The following is a 20651-nucleotide window of genomic DNA, read 5'->3' on the forward strand; positions in this document are numbered from 1 at the left end:
CGGGGCCGGGTTGGGGGCGGCGCCTGGCGGGCGGGGCGGGTCCAGCAGCGGGGGCGCAGTCTCCGGGCGACGTGCGGCGGACGCACCGGGCCGGGGGCTGCGGTGGGACCCGGCGGGCGCCATGGACCTGCTGTCGGCGCTGAGCCTAGGCGAGCTGGCGCTCAGCTTCTCGCGGGTGCCGCTCTTCCCCGTCTTCGACCTCAGCTACTTCATCGTCTCCATTCTCTACCTCAAATATGAGCCAGGTGAGCCAGGGCTGGGGGCTGGAGGGGGCTGGTCTCGTGGGCTTGGGGTGAACCCGGGAGTCTGAAAGGGGAAGGCCTGCATCGTGGGGGGACAGTCCCAGGGACTGTTTCGGGGGAGCAGGCAGGTGCTGGAATCATGGGGTTCTCCCACACGGGGGCGGGCACGGGGAAGAGAGGTGAGGGAGGGCCAGGAGAGAAGCCCCGGAGATGGTGGGGCTGGGGGAGGGGAAGCAGATGAGGGCTGGAAGGAGAGGAGTGATTGTTCAGAGGAGAGGGAACAGGTGCTGGGGAGGGGGCAGGGAGAGAGGGTCAGGCATCCCGGCGGGGGAGGATCGCATGAACTGGGGCAAGGGGAACGTGTCTTGGTGAGGGCGCATGCAGGGGTCGGCGCTGCCGCCCGGCCAGAAGTCCCGGCCGCCCGCAGCCGTGACCTCCTTCCTTGCCCTTGGCCCGCAGAGCGGGAGCGGCAGCTGAGTGTCTATATAAGGGCCGGCCGTGCTGGGGGCTGTGATCAGAGTCAGAGAAAGTGACACCGGTGCCCCGTCCCCGCTGCGGCCTTGGGGCAACCTCCCCTCCCTGCTCCTCGGCCCGGGCCCCGCTGGACCTCTGCGCCGGCGGGAATGCCTCCAGCCCTGGCCCCGATCCTTTCCACTTACTGAGCAGAACCGGTCCGAGGGCGCCGTGATTTGGGGTCAGTCTCCTCCACCAGCTCCAGACCCCCGCAGAGACTCGCAGGAGGGAAGACCTCACTTCTTGGATTTTCTAAAAACATGTTTTTAAAATGATGGCAAATGGCCTCCTTAGAATGTGTTCTATTTTTATACAAGGTTTACTGAATGTTTCTTGTTCATCTTCCACTATTTTCATTGTTCTAGCCTACTAAATAGACTAAAGAATTTAGCTTGAGAAAAAAGATCAATCACCTGGAAACTTTGTGACCCTTTCTCCCACTTAGACGCAGATAACCCCTATATTCTCTTCTCAGAATGGAAATAGCTCTATTTCTTTTTTCGGATGATAAAAATAGGTGCTCATGTATATTTAAAAATCCAGTTGAAAGCCCAAAGGAAAAAAGATAATTACAGCGGACATGGTGGCCACCTTTCCAGACCTGTCTTCTAAACATTTATGCCCCTGTAGTCATGGATGTAGACGAATGATCTTATGCTAATAGGATCATGCTCTGCTTGCCAAGCATTTCTGTTCCGTTTTATTTTTTCCAGTCCACATGGCAGAGCCTGTTTCTTTAAAAGCTCTTCTGGAGAGCAGTTACTTTGCAAAGCAAAATAAGCTTTGTATTGTCATAGTGTGAACACTGGGCTGTATTTCCTGCCTGGGGACGAATTTCTAGTGGCTCAGGCCAGTCCCTCGGTGAATACAGAACCCAGCATACCTTAGCAAATCTAAAACTGTGGTGGCCAGGAGCCTTGTAGGGATATGGGACACAAGAGTCTGGAGGAAATCGGTTTCAGGGCCGGCAGGGAGCATGCAGAAGGGTTCCGGACATTCCTGCCAGAATCATCTGAACCAGGGGTACTGGAGCCTGGAGGTTGAGAAGGTTCAGTGGTTCTCAGCCTTGGCTGCATGTTAGATGCTCCCAGGGCTCTTAAACCCCTGTCTCAAGACCACCCCAGACCAACTGAATCAGAACATCTGGGATCAGGCCCTAGGGGACTCATGTTTCCAGCTTCCCTGCCACAGTGATTGCTGTCAAGGCGGAGAACCCCCTGTCTAGTTCAACCCCCTCCTTTTGTAAATGGGGAAATAGGAAAAAGAGGCCAAGCTAATTTACATACACAATAAGCCTTCCGTCCCATGGCTGGTAGATGGCGGCCTTGGGATTCGAACCAAGGTCTCCTCTACCCCAAGAATCACTACGATTGCTCTGGATACTTCCTTCTCCTTAACAAAGGGAGATGTTGCACTTAGCTCTTAGCCCCCAGTCTGAGGTTCCTGCTGAGCCTGTGTAAAGGTTTCATCTCAGAATCCATGTGCTGATTGCAGGACCAGTTCCAGAATTTTCCGGGCCCCTTATTCAGACATTAAGAATTTCAAGACGGTGACAGCAGAGCACTAAGCTGAATGTGGGCCCTTCTGAGCACAGGAGTCCTGGATGACTGCACAGATAGCACACTCTTGAAGCTGAGAGCCAAGTGGACTTTAAGGGACAATCTCTGAATTGGGAGTCAGTTCTGCCTCTAGTGCTGAGTAAACCCTGGGCTGGTGGCTGTGCATCCGTCAGCTTCAGTTTACTCATCTGGAAAGTGGGCTCATTGGTACGATAATCCTGGATGCCCTTTCCTGGCTACTGTGAGGCTCTACTGAGCACTTCGCCAGTGGTGGGGTATAAAGCACTTGTGAGAGGTAGTTACAGTTATTTGTAAGGCCACAGGGGAATGTGTTTCCTGGGATGCAGGCATTTTCTGGGTCAGGGTTTCCTGAGAATCCTGGATGAGGATGAAACACAGAGTGGTCCTCAGGTGAACAGCATCTGCGTCCCCTGGAGCTGGTTAGAAATTCAGAACGCCGGCCCCCTGCAGACTTGCCAAATCATAATCTGCATTTGAACAAGACCCCACACAAGCACACTAAATGTTTGAGAAGTGATGGACTAGAAGAGGCTGGAGCTCTTATGAAACCTGGAGTTCCTTGGTGGGGCAGGGAGGTCCACAGCCCGCTCACCTCCAGGACTCCTAGCTCTATGCAAGAAGAAAGAAGCAGTGGGTGCTGACTGCATGATTGAAGGAATGAGTGAACGAGTGAATGCAAGACAATCCTGGATACCTTAAGCCCTGACCCATGCAAAGAATCTTCCAGACCAGTGGTTCTCAAATATGGCTTCATATTAGACTCATCTGGAGGGGTTTTAAAAATCCTCTTGTCCAGGCAGGGGGACAAGCATTAAAGTCAGAATCACTGGGGGTGGCACCAGCATCAGTATTTTTTAAAGTTCCCCAAATGAGAACTGGCTCTCTGCACCAGAGTTTCCCAACCTTAGCACTAGTGACAGTTGGGGCCAGATCGTTATCTTCAGTGGGGCCGTCCTGTGCGTTTCAAGATGTTTTGCAGCATCCCCGGCCTCGACCCACTAAATGCCAGTAGCACACTTCATTGTGACAATTACTAATGTCCCCAGACATTGCCAGTGTCCCTGGGGGCAAAGTTATCCCAAGTTGAGAACCGTTGATCTAGACTGAGTCTCAATTGCCAGTGCTTCCAAGGGCTGGTCAGATGATCCATGGGAAGCAGAAAGCCAGCCTGGTGGGGACCAGCCACAGGTGAGACCCAGCCACGTGCTTCTCTACCTGGTTGGGGCTGGAACCACCAAAACTGAGTTTTCAAGGGAAGCTGGAAATGTGATTTGCACCTCCCCATGTTTCTGTGTGACTGTTCCAATACTTACTTTCTTTTTCCTTTTTAAATTACGAGACTTTACTTTTTAGAGCAGTTTTAGATCCACAGCAAAATTAAGCTAAAAGTACAGTTTCCATATACTCTCTGGCCACACCCCCAACATACACACAGCCCCCCCGACCGTCAACACTCTGCACCAGAGTTGCTCATTCATTACAATCAAGGAATCAACATCATTATTATTATATAATCATTATTATCATATATTATCAACATCATTATAAACCAAAGTCTTTAGTTTACATTAGGGTTCCTTTGTGCTGTACATTTTATGGATTTTGACAAGCGTATACTGACATGAATCCATCATTATAGCGTCATACAGAGTAGTTTCAGTACCCCTAAAAATCCCCCAAGCTTTACCTATTCATCATTCCCCACTACCCCCAACCTCGAACCCCCACCAACCCTGATCTTTTTACTGCGTCCATAATTCTGCCTTTTCCAGAATGTCATAGAGTTGGAATCACACCGTCTATAGTCTTTTCAGATGGGCTGCTTTCACTGAGCAATGTGCATGTAAGGTTCCTCATGTCTTTTCGTGACTTGAGAGCTCATTTCTTTTTGGCGCTAAATAATATTCCGTGGTATAGATGTACCACAGTTTGTTTAATCACCTATTGAAGTACATCTTGGTTGCAGTTTGAACATTTTAAAAACGCTGCGCGGTGGGGAGTGGGGGAAGGACCGGCCCGGTGGCTCAGCGATTAAGTGCACGTGTTCTGCTTCGGTGGCCCGGCATTACCCAGCGGGGATCCTAGGTGCGAACTTATGCACCATTTGGCAAGCCATGCTGTGGCAGGTATCCCACATATAAAGTAGAGGAAGATGGGCATGGATGTCAGTTCAGGACCAGTCTTCCTCAGCAAAAAGAGGAGGATTGGTGGCAGATGTTAGCTCAGGGCTAATCTTTCTCAAAAAAAAAAAACAAAAACGACACTGCGGGAGGCCAAAGAGAACCATTCCTTGATCTCTGGTTTGAACTGCAAGCTTTTTGAGGGCAGGGGGCTGCTCAACCTCCAACCTTTCAAGGCAAGGGCTGCCATCTCCAGGGAAGGAAACTGAGGCAGAGAGCTAGGTTCAAAAGCTCAAGAAAAGAGGACTTGTCTTAGAGTCGCTGAGAGACTGTAAATAGAGCTCATGTGTTCAGACCTCAGACTAAATATCACAGAACACAGGGCAGGGCTGAAAGGCTGTGGGGGTCTTCTAGCATGTCCTTGCCATCCACAGACAGGACACTGACCCCTGGAGAGGGGATATTGTGGAGTCTGTCAAAGGCCAGAACTAGGGACCACGTTGGGGCTTCCCCCTCCCTCCTAAGCAGAGCTGATGTTTCTAAAAATCCATCCACTAACAGTTCCACCCACAGGGACGTTCCGTTTCAGTTCAGCTCTGGGCATAACACCCGCGTAATTGCTAAGCACTAAGCACTTGCCTGTCATCCTCACAGGCACCCTTTGAAATGAGGGACAGCGCCGGGGTGACCACGTCACTCAGCTTTGCCCACAGCAAACGTCGGCAGTCCCATGTCCCAGGAACCCCTTTCTCAGCCAACCGAGATGCTCAGTCCCTCTAGACAGCACCCCATTATGTACACGAGCAAACTGAGGCCCAGAGAGGGGAGTGATGGACACGCCAGGGCTCTCCAGTGAGGGGGCTGCTTTGGGGGCATACCTGCCATTGACACCCACATTCTCTTGCTTCCTTGTGCTAGCACAGGGACAGAGCCAGGACAGTTTCTCGGGCACTGCCTTGCTTTGGAGCCTCTGGGCAGGCTGTCCCTGTCAGCCTCAGCCTTCTCCTCTGTGGCAATGGAGAGACTCGTCCTGTCCTTCTAGGGTTACTGGGAGGGTAGTGAAAAGGATAAGAAGTATACCGCCTTGAATCGTCAGTACAGTTCAGTGACAGGGTGCTCTCATTATCCTCTTTTGACAGCAGAGGAAACTGAGGTGGGGGGGGGAGGGGCAGTCCTTTGCCCAAGGTGCCAAGGCCACACCAGAGTGAGCAGCAGAGCCAAAACCAGAGCCTGTGTCTTTTCTTCCAGGACTTGCCCATAATGCAAACACGGGAGCCTGCTACAGTCCCACAAAACCCAGACTCCCGCCCTCACCCCCTCTCCCTGGCCTCGGTTCCTGGGATGGTCCCAGAGGGCACGAGAAAGACCCTGGAAAGAATTCAACCCCTGGGGGTTATTTTTAAATGGAGAGGTATCCATTTCTGCAAAACATGGGTGCCTCACCTGACCCGGCCCCTGCAGGACCCACCAGCTGCTCCGAAGGATTAACTCTCAGCTGGTGATGTTTTAAATAGATGCCCTGGAGAAGAGAGGAGAGCAATGTGCTTCATCCTTTAGGACCTCAGCAGCTGCTGAGACTGCAGACAACCCTTGAGGGCAGGGAGAAGATGCTCTTTGGGCTTGAAACGCCGGGGTGAGATAGAGGAGGGAAAATTCTATTCCAGCCTTTGATAGGGGTTGGGCAAAGAAGGGATTAGGGTTTCTGCCTGACAGAAGGAAAGGAACCCAGAGAGAAAAAATGGTTTTTCCAAGATCACATGGTTAGTCCATGGAGGTGGCAGAGAGAAAAAGGAGTGTGTTGATGAATTACTCTTCAACAACTTGTATTAGGCATGTTTCCTGATTATAAAATGTAGTGTGTGCAAGAGAATAGATAAAGAACTTGTGGTCTCTTCCTACAGGGGAATACTATACAGCAGTGAAAATGAATATTACCCTTGAAAATATCATGTTCAATGTAAGAAGCTAGATGCAAAAGGCCAGGTTATATGATTCCACCTATATGTAATATATAAGTTCTACAACATTTCCATCACATCAAAAGAAAACCTCATTCCCATGAATAGAAACTCCCCATCCCCCTTCCACAGCCCCTGGCAACCACCAACCTGCTTTCTGTCTCTGTGGATTTCCCTGTTCTGGACGTTTCATATCAGTGGGATCATAGACTGTGTGTCTTTTTGTGCCTGGTTTCTTTCACTCAGGGTGTTTTCAGGGTTCGTCCATGTTGTGGTGTGTGTCAGGGCTTCATTCCTTTTTAAGGCCGGATGCTATTCCACTGTGTGGATCTACCACATTTTGTTTGTCCATTCATCTGTTGGTGGACACTTGGATTGTTTCCACCTTTTGGCGATTGTGAATAGTGCTGCAATGACATAGACTTTTAAGAGTGTTCCTGGAACCTATTGGTGGGTTCTTATGGATAGGGTAGCATGGCACCCCACTGCCCACCCAAAGGGCGAGGCCTCCTGTTCCTGGATCCGCATCCATGGCCATCAGTGAAAGGGGCAGATCGTGAGGGCCCCACGAGGGGGCTCAGTGCAGACTGTGTGCATCCGGTGATCATGCGGGACAGCACTCAGTGTCCTGCCTGCTTAATAGTCATCAGGAGACTCTTGTTTTTTCTGGTTTTGGTGATAAAATATTTCATACACCCAGAATAAATATTACCGATACCTCTGTGTCCTCCACACAGGCTTAACAGATGTGGACAAAGATTTGCTTCAGATCTGGGTTTTTTGGTTTTTCTTTCTCTTTTTTGGGGGCGGGGATAGTGAGGAACATTGGCCCTGGGCTAACATCTGTGCCAATCTCCCTTTATTTTGTGTGAGGAGCACCACCACAGCATGGCTGCGTGAGCAGTGTGGAGGTCTGTGCCTGGGATCTGGAACCCGTGAACCCCGGGCCACCTAAGTGGAGCGTGTGAACTTAACCACTATGCCACTGGGCTGGCTCCTCTTTTGTTTTTTTTTAAAGAAATAGTGACGGACACGGCCAACCCTGAGACTTCCCCCGTCCCTCCCTGTCTAGATGTGACCACTGCCCTGAAATCAGCCTGTACTATTCCCATGACTGTGTTCATACCTTCACCTCTGTGTGTGTGTCCGTGAACTACATGGAGCATTTTGTGTTATTTTAGATGCATACATAAAATATACATAAATGTATCACTTCGCATCCTAATTTTTTCACTCTGCAATATCCTGATGGGATTTATCTATGTTGTTAAATCTAGAGCAATGGTTCTCAACCAGAAGGGATCCTGTCCCCAGGGGATATTTGGCAATATCTGGAGACATTTTTGGTTGTCACAACTGGGGTGGAGGGCTTGCTAATGCCATCCAGTGAGTAGAGGCCAGGGATGCCGCTCAACGTGCTGTGGTGCACAGGACAGCACCCCCCACAGCAGAGAATGATGTGGCCCCTTCCCGTCAGCAGCGCCACAGTTGAGGAGCGCGGGTCTACATCTAATTCACTTTAAATAGCAGCTCTGTCATCTTCCGTTTTGTATGACTCTCCACCCCTCTCCTGAGAGACAGGAGACTTGACTTTCTTCTGTCGTAGCACTACGGCAATGAAACTCTCCTCACCATGTCTCTTTGCCCACATGCGCTGGTTTCTTTTGGGTCAATAGCAAGGAGTGGAATTGCTGGTACTCGGGACACACAGCTCCCAATTTCCCCAGTATTATCGAATGGCCTCCGAGGTGATTATCTCCCTTGGTCCCCCAGACTGTGTGAGGGGGGAGACTTGGGCTTTCTCCCTCTGGAGGAGGGGAGGGTATCCGCCCACCCCCACCCCCCACGTCTCTGTGAGTTGACAAGCTGAGAAGAAGGCAGCTCCTTCTACAGAATAGAGAGGGCTTCATGTTTCTTTCCCCAACACGGGCATTAGACCCAGGAGAGAGCCCGGACCTCATGTGGGAAGGTGTGGGGTCTGTGTGGCTCTGGCTTGGTCACTTGCTTGCTGGATGTTCAGCCCATGCCAACCTGACCAGTGTATCTTGCACCGCATAACCTTAGCTCTCGGCTCTCCTCCGCCTTCTCCCTTGCTCTCCCTCTGCCTGTATTGTCATTGCATCGCGCCCCACGCCCCAGCCCCTGCTCCATCCCCTAGGAAATCCCTGCTCGCTGTTCAGATCTCAGCTTAAGCGCCACTTCCTAAGTGAAGTCTGACTTTCTCCACTAGGATAGTCCCCCGGTTAGACTCTTCAAAGCACAATGTGCCTCTCCGTTATGAGGTCTGCCCTTCATCTGTGGGATTATTTAACCACGTTGCCTCCCTGCCAGAGCAGGAAGCTCACAAAGGCAACGTCCAAGCCAGCTCTTCTGTGGCTGCATCGCCAGTGCCTAGCAAGGGCCTGGCACACAGTCGGTGCTCAGAAATACTCACTGAATGCGTGGGTGATCTTGGGTAAGCTGTTTGACCTTGTGGAGACTCAGTGCCTCATCTCTCAGGTGCTGTGTTAGTTTTCTGTGGCTGCCATAACGAATGACCACAAACTGCGGAAATTCGTTCTCTCGCAGTCTGGAGGCCAGAAGTCCAAAGTCAAGGTGTCGGCGGGTGAGTTCCTTCTGGAGCTCTAGGGGAGATCCTTTCATGCCTCTCGCCTGTTCCCGGGGCTGCCAGCAATCATTGGCTTGTAGATACATCGCTCCAGTCTCTGCCTCTGTCTTCACGTGGCCTTCTGTGTGAATTCCCTTTGGCTGCTGTAACAAAGTACCACCAACTGGGTGGCTTAAACCAGAAATTTATTATCTCACAATTCTGGAGGCTGGAAATCCAAAATCGAGGTGTCAGCAGGGCCGTGTTCCCCCCAGTGCTTCTAGGGAGGAATCACTCCGTGCCTCTTCCGAACCTCTGGGGGTGGCTGGTGCCCTTGGTATTTCATGGCTTGTAGCTGCACCACTCCAGTCTCTGCCTCCGCGTCCATATGGTCTTCTTCCCTGTGTCTCATCTCTTCTTATAAGGAACGCCAAACGTTGGATTAGGGCCCACCCTAATGACCTCGTCTTAATTACATCTGCAAAGCCCTTATTTCCAAATAAGGTCATGTTCACAGGTACCAGCTCTGTGCCTGCTCCATGTCATACCTGCTCTGTGTCTGTGTCTCCTTTTCTGTTCTTCTAAGCACACCTTCATTGGATTCAGGACGCACCCGGATACTCCAGGATAACCTCATCTCGAGATCCTTAACCTTAATTACATCTGCGTTGACCCTTTTCCAAATAAGGTCACATTCTGAGGTTCTGGTGGCCGTGAATTGTTGGGGGAAGAGGAGGGGGACACTGGTGCCTCCTATAACTCACTACAGATGGGGATATTGATCCCTAGGTTGAGTGTGGTTGAAAGCCTGGGCTCTGATTGCTGAAAAAGCCTTGAGGGTGGAGTGAGGGCATCGAGTTGCCTGTGACAAAATAGTAATTCAGTAAATAAATGGAGCAGGTGAAGTTGTTGTTATAATGTAACCAAAAGTGCCCAATACAACCTCAGTGCCTAGGAGGCATTCAGTCCACTTTTGCTGGAATGTAAACTCCCGGAGGGTAGGAGCTCCTTCATTCATTCCCATTTGTTGAGCAGCTGCTCTGTATCAGGCACAAGGCCACACACTGGGGGGTCAGGAGCAAACGAGGCTGATGAGGTCCCTGAACTCACCGAAGAATTAAGATCAAGTCAACTTGTCGAGGGTATCGATTGTGTGTGTGTGTGTGTGCGCGCACATATATACACATATACATATATGGCATTTATGTCAATAGTTCACACGTAGTCCATGGAATGGAGAGGCCAAGTGTTCAGATTTGACAATTTAGACACAAAAGGCAGCCAATCCCTAAACAGAAGGAGGCACTTTGAACTGTTCATTGCTTTGATCAGTCTTTTGATTAATAGATCACATAATTGTGGCCGGGTCATCTCACGTCCACGTTGAGTGGGGTTTTCATTGGATTTGAGGACGTCGTTTGAAGACAGTCATTGGTGTGAGCTCTGGCCGTGAGAGCTGGGTCGCTGTGTCTTACGGCTCCATCCTCAGGTCATTCTCTGGAAGATGGAACTAGTTGGGGAGACAAGGAATCGAGATGATGAAATAAGTTGTCACACCAGGAGACACCCAGGTTCTGACAAGGGGTGTGGCTGTAGAAGGTAATGACTTTATTAGCATAAAGTTAGAACCTAGCTATTTATAAAGATTCTGAAGACTTTAAGAGGAGAGTACAAAGTGTAAGAATTTGAGTGCTAGCCATTAATCCTGTACCCCTGGGGTGTTTTGTACACTCGTTTTTTAAGAACTGCACCCTGCCCTTTATTTTAATTTGAGATTTTTAAAATAGTTTTTATCTTGAAAGAGTTGAAGACTCACAAAAAATTTCAAAAATGATACGAAAAGTTCCTGGTCCTCTTCACCCACCGTCCTCCCATGACAATATCTCATAATGATGGCTCATTATTACAACCCGGAAATTGACATCTGTACAATACTGTGAACACCAGCTACAGACTGAATTCAACAATTTTTGCATGCACTTTTTAAAGATTTTATTTTTATTTTTTTCCTTTTCCTCATAAAGCCCCCCAGTACATAGTTGTGTATTTTTAGTTGTGAGTCCTTCCAGTTGAGGCATGTGGGACGCTGCCTCAGCGTGGCTTGATGAGCAGTGCCATGTCCACACCCGGGATTCAACCTGGCGAAACCTGGGCCACTGAAGCAAAGCACGTGAACATTTGCGCACATGTCTGTGTGAGCACCGAATTCCCGTTTTCAAACAAAATCTTGTGCTGCACTCTGAGATGATGCCCTATCTCCCTCCTCACTCTGTTCGTGTAATTCTACCTTCGAGGACCCCCTTATCTGGCTTTGCTTATCACCCTGCACCACTGCACACACATGTGTGTGCCCTGTGCTTTCCCTATCCGTCCCAGCACTGGTGGCTTCCCTCTGCCCTGATGGCACTCCCCCAGCAAGACCGGGCTAGGGAGCTCTTCAGCTCCACCTTTCAAGTCCCTTCCGCTCTGCCTTCCCATCTGGGGCCAAGCAAAGCTCTTTTCCCAGCAAGTGACCCTTCTCCATACAAGGGAGGGAGCACAACTCAACAACCAAAATACAACCCAACTTTTAAAAAATGGGCTAAGGATACGAACAGACAATTCTCCAAAGAAGATAAGGCATGACCAACCAGCGCATGAAGAGATGCTCAACATCACTGATCATTAGTGAAACACAAATCAAAACTACAGTGAGATACCACCTCACACCCATCAGGATAGCTATTACTAAAAAACGAGAAACAAGAGTTGACGAGGACGTGGAGAAGTGGAGCCCTTGTGCACTATTGGTGGGAATGTAAAATGCTGTAGCCACTGTGGAAAAGAATCTGACAGTTCCTCAAATAGTTAAACATGGAAGTTTAATTCAGCAGTTCCACTTCTGGGTATATACCAAAGAATTGAAAGCAGGAACTCAGATACTTGTACACTTGTATTCTTAGCAGCACTGTTCACAATGGCCAAAAGGTAGAGACAAGCCAGATGTCCCTTGACGGATGATGGATAAACACAATGTGGTCCATCCTTACAAAGGAACATTATTCAGCCTTAAAAAGGGTGGGCGTGCTGACACATGCTACAACATGGATGAACCATGCGCACATGTTCAGTGAAATAAGCCTGACACAAAAGGACAAATACTTTGTGATTCTATTTACATGAGGTCCCTAGAGGAGTCACACTCACAGAGACAGAAAGTAGAACCATGGGTGCCAGGGGCTGGGGGGTGAGGAGGTACCGTTTGAGGACAGAGTTTCGGTTTTACAAGGTGAAAAAGTTCTGGAGACGATGGTGGTGATGACTGTACAATAGTGTGAAAGTACCGAATGCCCCTGAACCATACACTTACAAATGGTTAAAGTGGTAGGTTTTACATATATTTTACCACAATGAAAAAACTTTTGTAAAGAGGGAGAGGCCAAGAGTGCAGATGTAAGCTGGTAGGGACCTTGGCATCTGCCCAAGGTAGGAGTCACCGCGTCAAGGGCAGGCGTCCCTAGCTGCACGCGCCCCATCTCTCCCAGCCTCCACCTCCTCATGAGGATGGTAAGAGGGATTTGCTGGGCTGCAGTTATCAGTGAGGATTTAACACGTCCCTCTTGTCAACGCTGAACCAGTGTCTGAGACCTGGGAGTGCTTGCTAAACATGAGCTGGCCTTTTGAGTATTGCCACCCCTCTGAGTGCAGAGAAAAGAGCTCCAACCTGGCTCTGCCTTCTCTCTCTGTGACCTCGGGCTTGTGTACAGCCTCTCTGAGCCATGATTCTTCCTCTAAAATGGGCAAGCTGCAAGGCATTGGGTGGGCTGACCAGAGGGCATGTAGGTAAAGCATGCCCTTGGCACCCTGGTGACAGTGGGGGACACCCCCATTCCCCCAGGAGCAGTTGAGCTGTCCCGGCGCCACCCCATGGCGTCTTGGCTGTGCGCCATGCTGCACTGCTTCGGGAGTTACATCCTGGCTGATCTGCTCCTCGGGGAGCCCCTGATCGACTGCTTTGGCAACAACTCCAGCATCCTGCTGGCCTCAGCTGTCTGGTAAGCATCACCAGGCTGGTGGGGCATGGGGGATCAGAGCCACGGGCAGGGGTAACCCAGCCACCCGGGAAGTGGGAGGCAGGAGGTCGGAAGAACTAGGAAACACGAGCACCACCTCCACAGTGGCCCTGAATGCACTGCCCTCCACTGTCCAACTCTGTCCTGAGCCTGGCAAGTGGGGGGGGGGGTCTGGACACAACCTCACCTTTTAGGGGGGCCCCACAGTCTGTGCACCCCAACACTCCGCGTTGTCTCCACAAAGGTACTTGGTTTTCTTCTGCCCCCTGGACCTCTTTTACAAGTGTGTCTGCTTCCTGCCGGTGAAACTCATCTTTGTGGCCATGAAGGAGGTGGTGAGAGTCCGCAAGATTGCCGTGGGCATCCATCACGCACATCACCACTACCACCACGGGTGGTTTGTCATGATCGCCACCGGCTGGGTCAAAGGTAAACAACCATGACGACAACAGAAAATCACCCCAGCTGAGACCCCCTGCTCAGTGGTACATCTTGGGCACCCCGGGCGGCACAGCCATTCCTCCAGGCTGTGGGGCATCAGAACCACTGTAGGAGTCCAGACTCCCCATAGCCCACATCCTTAGGGTAAATGGGAAGATTCTTCTAGAAATTTAACTCTCAGAGGTAAATAGGACAATGAATCACTGACAGTTGATGTCTCTAGAGCAGAGTTTCTCAACTGCAGCACCAGTGACACTTGGGACAGGTCACCCTCCGGTGGGACCGTCCTGGGCACCCTAGGGTGTGGAGCAGCATCCCTGGCCTCCACCCTGTAGCATCTGCCAATGTGACAACCAAAAATGTCCCTAGACATTGCCAAATGCCTCTTGAAGAGGAAACCCACCCTCGCAACCACAAGGGTTCTTGAGCTGTGTGAGCCACAACTCTTCTGGCAGTCCAGGGAAGCCCTTGATGTTTTTAAGTGCATCAGATAAAATATACAGGATAATAATGGAAGCCCATTAATTTAAAAATAGTTATCAAAACTTTTTTCAAGTCTGATACAGTAATTTTACGCATCTTTACTAATGCATTAAATAACAGACCTTCCGCTAGCGCCTGGTAACTCTGGAATTTTTGAAGTGCTGTGGAGCACAAATGATGTTTGAAACCATCTGCAACAACGGGAATGTGAAAAGAAAAAATTCTGGGTTCTGTTGGTGATAGAGTCACAGCCTTGCAAATCCTGCTGAAGTTATTGCCTCCCTTCACGACGGGAGGAAAGGTTGGGTTTCAGTGAGGGAGGTGGAAATGCAGATGTAATTCTGTTTTCTGTCTGGGTTCATGGACTCTAGGTTAAGACCCTTGACCGAGGGCTGGTTTTGAGTTGAGGTCTTTGTGCATTTTATCTCAGTTGATCCCTAGAATTCTTTAGAAGCAGTCTAACATCATTGTCTTTTACTGACAAGGGAAATGAAGTGGCTTACCCAAGGTTATGAAGCTAAGAGGGTGAAGCTGGGCTTGACTCCAGGGTCTCTGAACCCAACATCCACATTCATGACTACTTTGAAGCCCCCATTTTTCCTCTCCTACATCTGTGCTGAGGCAGGCCAAGATAGACTTTAAAACAAAAATGTTACTAAAAATAAAGGGGGACATTTTATAGTGATGGGTCAATCCACTAGGAAGATATACTAAGTGGAAACATATATGCACTTAAAAACAGACCACCAAAATACATAAAGCAAAAACTGAGAGAAGTTAAAGGAGAAATAGACAATTCAACAATAATAGTTGTAGAGGTGGACCAAAGAGTAACAGGAAGGCAGGGAAAGGAGGCTCAAGCAGGTGCTAAACACCACTGGGCACCTCATCCCTGCTTCCTGTCCACCAAAGTGAGTACCTCCCAAATGCCGGGGCCTAGAATCATCGTTTATTGAGCCACGGCATCCTCAGTACCACTGACACTTGAGGCCGGATCATGCTCTGTGGTGGGGCTGTCCTGTGCCTTGTAGGGTGTTGCACAGCATCCTTGGCCTTGATCCACTAGATGCCAGTAGCATCCCCTCCCCAGCTGCAACAATCAAAATGTCTCCAGATATTGCCAAATGCCTCCCCGGGGGCAAAATCACCCCAGATGCAAACCCCTGGTCCAGTGGTACACATGTAGTCATTTGTACCCCAGTTAGCACAGCTGCTCCTGGAGTAGGAGTCCAAGCCTCTTAGCTGAGACATTTGGGGTAAATGAGAAGATTCTTGTAGAAATTTAACCATTATGTCTCCGCATGAGTCTCCTTATTCTCTCTCCAGGGAGCCTGTACTGCAGAGCAAATTCCCCAGGGGTACAGCATGCCTCCCAGAGGACAGGTGGCTTGAGAAAGATTGAAAGCTCAGAGCCCTGAGGAGGAGAGGGGCTGGGGTGGGGAGCCCTCTGGAAGCCTCACGCACAGCTCAGGGTCCTAGATTGGGGATGTTGGGGCAGAAAACCTGGATTTGTCCAAGACATACCTTGCAGGTGAGACAAGACCTCAATTCTTCACGTTGGTTTTGCTCTGAATGTGCAGTGTGACCCTTGGCAAGACTGTACCCTCTCTAAGCCTCAGTTTCCCCACCTGCACCTGATGATCATACACCCCAGGCTCAGTGTCCCTCTGGAGAAGACTCCAGGAGCAAAGAGGCTGCCTCCTTGGGAATTGAGTCACGAACAACAGGGAGTTGGGGTGGCGGGCTTGTTCAGAAGCACCCTGTCCCGTAGGTTCTGGCGTCGCCCTCATGTCCAACTTTGAGCAGCTGCTCCGAGGGGTCTGGAAGCCAGAGACCAACGAGATCCTGCACATGTCCTTGTGAGTACCCATCCTCCCCTCTGTCCTCCTGCATGCACAGCTGCCCTCTGGGCCTGATCCTGGGTTGGATACTCTTGGTAACTTGGAAGTCTCAGCCCCTGATTCTGCTTCCCAGAAGCTTCCAGAGCCCATGGCTAGGAGACCCCAGAGCGGGGAGCCACAGCTCTGTCTTGGGGGCAGGGGCAGGCAGAACTGCAGGGAGATAAGACACTTGATTTGGGTTTTGAAGAGTGAGTAGGAATTTTCTGGCAAAGAAGTAACCTCCAGACAGAGGCCAGCACCTCTGCCGACTGTCAAGTCAGAGAAGAACAGTGATTTTGCCCAGTTCTACCAGGTGAGGGTACAGAGTGTGGGTGGGGAGTGAGGGATACACAGCATGGGGCAGAGCACATGGGTAGGGAGTGTGGCTGGCGCTAAGTGGGGAACCATGGGCAGGGCCACGTGGCAGCATCCAGGACCCAACCTAGGACCTCACACTGCCCTTAGCCTAAGACATTTTTGAAAGACCCAACAGCTTCAGGGTAGTTAAACTATCTCCCAATCTACAATAAATAAGGCTGTTGCTGTTAAAATATGACAGTTAAAATCACCCATTTGCCAGGGAAAATGACCTCCCATTTCACACTTTAGAAAACACTGCTTTGGGGCTGGCTCCATGGCCGAGTGGTTAAGTTCGCGTGCTCTGCTGCGGCGGCCCATGGTTCGGATCCTGGGTGCGGACATGGCACTGCTTGTCAAGCCACGTTGAGGCAGCGTCCCACATCCCACAACTAGAAGGACCTGCAACTAAGATATACGACTGTGTACGGGGGGGGGGGGTGGTTTGGGGCGATAAAGCAGAAAAAAAAAAAAAAAAAGATTGGCAACAGTTGTTAGCCCAGGTGCCAATCTTTAAAAAAAAAAAAGAAAAGAAAACACTGCTTTATCTCATTTCATCCCCATGAGAAGTCTGTGCCCACCCTCAGTTCACTGACAGAGAAATGGGGGTCCAGACAGCTGCATCCCTTGCTACTAAGCAGGCAGGTGGCTTCCCCTCTTGGATTCTATTTCCACGTCACCAGCTGAGTGTGAGGGCTCTGTGCAGTGACACTCGGATGCCTCCTGGCCCGGGTACCTGGGGAGGGCTTTGGAAATATTGGGCGGAACTGTCGTCATTAAGTGCGTACCACGAGCGACAGGCACCAAGAACAGCCGTCACGGGTCTGTCTTCTGCAGCAAGTTAAAACATTGGAAACCTGTTCTGCAAGGAAGAAAAAGAGGGTTAAGTAAAAACCGTGTGTTTTAATCCCATCTTCTGGGGGAGTGTGCTGTTCAGGGATCCCCAAGACCACCCTGGGGTTTGACAATTCACTAGAAGGATTCGCAGAACTTGGTGAAGCTGTTATACTCATGCTTACAGTTTGTTATAGGGGAGGGATACAGATGGCGATTGGGAAGGTAAAAGGTGTGTGGGGCAGTGTCCAGGAGAAACCAGGGGTAAGCTCCCGGTTGTCCCCTCGGTGGAGCTGTGCGGACGGCGCCTGTGCTCCCAGCGTCCGTGTGTGATGGTGTGCATTGACTAGTCCCAACCAGGAGAGCTCCCCGAGCCCTGGGGTCCAGGGTTTATGAGGGCCGGGTCACAGACACAGGTGACTGCCTGCATGGCTGGCCTTAGCCTCCAGCCCCTCCAGAGGTCGAGCTGATACCACGTGGCCCAAGACCCCACCCTAAATCACACTGTCACTAACTGGTGTGGCCCAAAGCCCCTCGTAAACACAGACACTCATCAGGCAGGACATCCCCAGGCTCAGAGGGTACCTCTCAGGAGTCAGGCAAAGGCCAGCTCTCTCTGGGCCGCGTTAGCACTCTCCTGCCCAGGGAGACACTATCTCCACACCCTGCGGGGGTGGGCGCAGCAGGGGGCGGGAGGCGCAGAGGTCTGACCGGGCGGTGCCCCCGCAGCCCCACCAAGGCCAGCCTGTACGGAGCCGTCCTCTTCACCCTCCAGCAGACCCGCTGGCTCCCGCTGTCCAAAGCCAGCCTCATCTTCGTCTTCACCCTGTTCATGGTGTCCTGCAAGGTAAGCTTCCCATCGCGCTGCCGCTGCCCCGCGCCTCCGGGGCGGGCTTGGACCTGCAGCCGCGTGTCCCAGAAAGGACGACCCAAGTGGGTGTGGAGGGGCTCGCCAGTAGGTCTGTGGGTGGGAGGAGGTCTGAGAAGAGCAGTGTCCAGCAAGTGGGGACAGGGATGGAGGAACAAGGCCTCTGGGCCGGGGCGCAGCCTGGGCAGAGGCCAAGAGGGCAGCTGAAGTGTGTGGAGTCCGCGGATCCAGGCTTCTGGCCTCAGGCGTGGAGCGCCAGGGGACCGGACGCAGGGAGACACCCTCAGGACGCCTGGGACTCAGGCTGGACCACGAAGGGTGCTGGTCTGACCATGAGGCCTTGAGTTGGTGTCACGCCACCCAGGAGGGGTCTTCAGGGACCACCCTCCACCCCCTCCCCGTGGAGGTGGGGAGCTTTGCTGCCGGCGCCCTGGGAGGGGACCGCAGGCCAAGCACAGCTCCTCTTTGAGCCTAGGTGGGGAGTGCTCCAGGGAGAGGGTGAGCCACCATCCTGGGGTGCCCAGCATTGTCTGGGTTTTATCACCAAAAGTCCCACATCCTGGGAAACCCGGGACACTGGGTCACCCTCCTGGGGATGCATGCAGCCAGAGGGCTGGGTCTGGGCACCTGACCTTGACCCGGCTGACCTTCTCTTCCCTCTTCCCCCCACCCCCTGTTTTGCTTTCTGCATCCGTCCTGCTCTGACTTTCTCGCTGTCTCCACATCCCCCTGCCACCCCTTCAGGTGTTCCTGACAGCCACTCACTCTCACAGCTCCCCTTTTGATGTTCTGGAGGGCTACGTCTGCCCTGTGCTGTTCGGGATGGCCTGGGGGGGCGACCATCACCACGACAACCACGGTGGGTCCCTCAGCGGCGGTGGGCCCAGCTCCGCGCACTCAGCCTTGCCCACCAAGTCCAAGGAGGAGCTGAGCGAGGGCTCCAGGAAAAAGAAGACCAAGAAGACAGATTAGGAGGCACCTTGGGGGCCTGCAGGAGGCCAGAGAGAGGACCCAGACCCGGGACCCACAGAGCCGGAAGGGGGGTATCCTGGGCTCAGCTCTCCCTCTCTGGGCCTCAGCTTCCCTGTCTGCAAACTGGGGCCATCAGCCCAGCCTCCAGGGCTGATGTCAGGGGTTAGGTGAGATGTGGGGGGTGAAGCGTGTTTGTAGGAATGGTGGAGTCCCTCTCTTTCCTGGCCAGGCCCCCATAGTGTCACAGCTTTTTGGAGGGCCCACAGAATCCCGGCAGCAGCTCCAGCCAGAAACCTAAGCATTTATATTATTTCCTCTCTGAAATTACATCTTGACTGTGAAAGAATTTCAAGCCACGTGGAGACTCGTTCATTTGACCAGCATTTCCTGAGTACTTGTGCTCCTCTGTATGCGGGCTGCTGCGAGGCGACGTCGTGGCCGGAGCAGCTCACAGCACCGTGCGGGCAGGAGGGATGCTCCTTGTGCTGAAGAACGGCTTTGCATTGTAGAGCGTTTGTGTGTGTGGATCAGAGGACCCCACAAGTTCCCTGGCACAAAGGAGGCCTTCAGTAGACATGGCCAGGCCAGATTTGCGAGCGTGGAGGGTGGGAAGGCTTCTGATCCTCGGCTTCAGGCTGCCCCTAAACCAAAGAAATGCAGCCGGCTGCAGACTCCAAGACGCAGCTCTGGAAGCATCAGGCCTCTCTCATGCTGGTGCCCCTCGTCACTGCTCATTCAGTCATTCAACAAATATACTGCTGCCCACTCAGTGCCAAGCCTTGTGCTGCTGCTGCTGGCCGGGCTGGGACTTGGGTCAGGGTGAGCGAGGGGGATGGTAGCTGAGGGCCCCACCTGGCCATCTTCATCTCAGCCTAGGTCAGCAGGACGTCTGAGACAGGTGGGTGGGTTGGGCACGGCCAGTCTCAGGCTTAGAGCTGTCCTCTGCACACGGGTGCTCAGGGCATCAGCCTACAGCTGCGTCGAGATTGGCGCAGGATTGGCAGGGGTCCCAGGTGTTGCACAGCTGTTTGGAAAGTGCCTCAATCCATTGATACCTGGGAGGTGAGTGGCTCCTGAGCCTGTAAGGCCCCCAAATTCATCCTCTTGCATGTCCATCGAGGCTGGGCGTGAAGGTTCAGCTAATAAATCTGTTGTGAAAGATCCTGTTGGCTTGTCTGATTCATTCCTGCTCTCTCGGCCTCAGGACACGGTTGGGGTCTGTGTCCTTTGAAATGCTCAGAGTGTCCAGGGGAATGAGGCTCATGGCAGCCCCCGATTGCCAAGAGGAGATAGTGGCTGGGGGTGAAGTCTGTGGGGTTTGGCATCAAGCAGACCCGGGTTGAGATCCTCTCTCCACCACTGACAGGTCATGGGGCCTCCCCTTCTCCAAACCTCTGTGCTCCTTGGGGCAAGGGTCACGATTATCAATGTCTTTCAGAGATAGGTGGGAGGATTAATGGGGTGGTTGGGATTTGCAGCTACGAGTCTGTGCCGGATGCTGCTAAGAGAATGGAAGTCAAGCCACAGACTGGGAGAGAATCTTTGAAGTCACACATCTGGTAAAGAGATTGTATCTAGACTACATAAAAAATTCTCAAAACTCAATAATAAGAAAACGAACAGCCCAATTTTATTTTATTATTATTCACTAAGGAAGATTAGCCCTGAGCTCACATCCGTGCAGTCTTCCTCTGTTTTGTATGTAGGTTGCCATCACATCATGGCTGATGAGTGGGGTAGGTCTGCACCGGGGATCCGAACCCA

At 51.7% G+C, this 20651-nt stretch overlaps 1 protein-coding gene across 1 annotated transcript; it reads left to right on the forward strand.

Annotated features, from left to right (window-relative positions):
• Window positions 1-13: 13 nt before the first annotated feature.
• Window positions 14-20048, forward strand: TMEM38A (transmembrane protein 38A). Its single transcript, XM_001499622.7, has 6 exons — window positions 14-245; window positions 12878-13034; window positions 13297-13481; window positions 15748-15835; window positions 17777-17894; window positions 18660-20048. The coding sequence occupies exons 1-6, from the start codon at window positions 122-124 to the stop codon at window positions 18885-18887; spliced, it is 900 nt and encodes a 299-aa protein (XP_001499672.2). The 5' UTR covers window positions 14-121; the 3' UTR covers window positions 18888-20048.
• Window positions 20049-20651: the final 603 nt, after the last annotated feature.

Source organism: Equus caballus, chromosome 21 (assembly GCF_041296265.1).
Source record: "Equus caballus isolate H_3958 breed thoroughbred chromosome 21, TB-T2T, whole genome shotgun sequence".
Taxonomy (NCBI): Eukaryota; Metazoa; Chordata; class Mammalia; order Perissodactyla; family Equidae; genus Equus; species Equus caballus.

Bases quoted from the DNA above. Each gene is read 5' to 3' on its own strand.
- TMEM38A (XM_001499622.7), top strand. From the start codon at position 122: ATGGACCTGCTGTCGGCGCTGAGCCTAGGCGAGCTGGCGCTCAGCTTC. The intron at 246-12,877 runs GTGAGCCAGGGC...CCATTCCCCCAG, and splicing joins CTACCTCAAATATGAGCCAG to GAGCAGTTGAGCTGTCCCGG. The intron at 15,836-17,776 runs GTGAGTACCCAT...GTGCCCCCGCAG, and splicing joins GAGATCCTGCACATGTCCTT to CCCCACCAAGGCCAGCCTGT.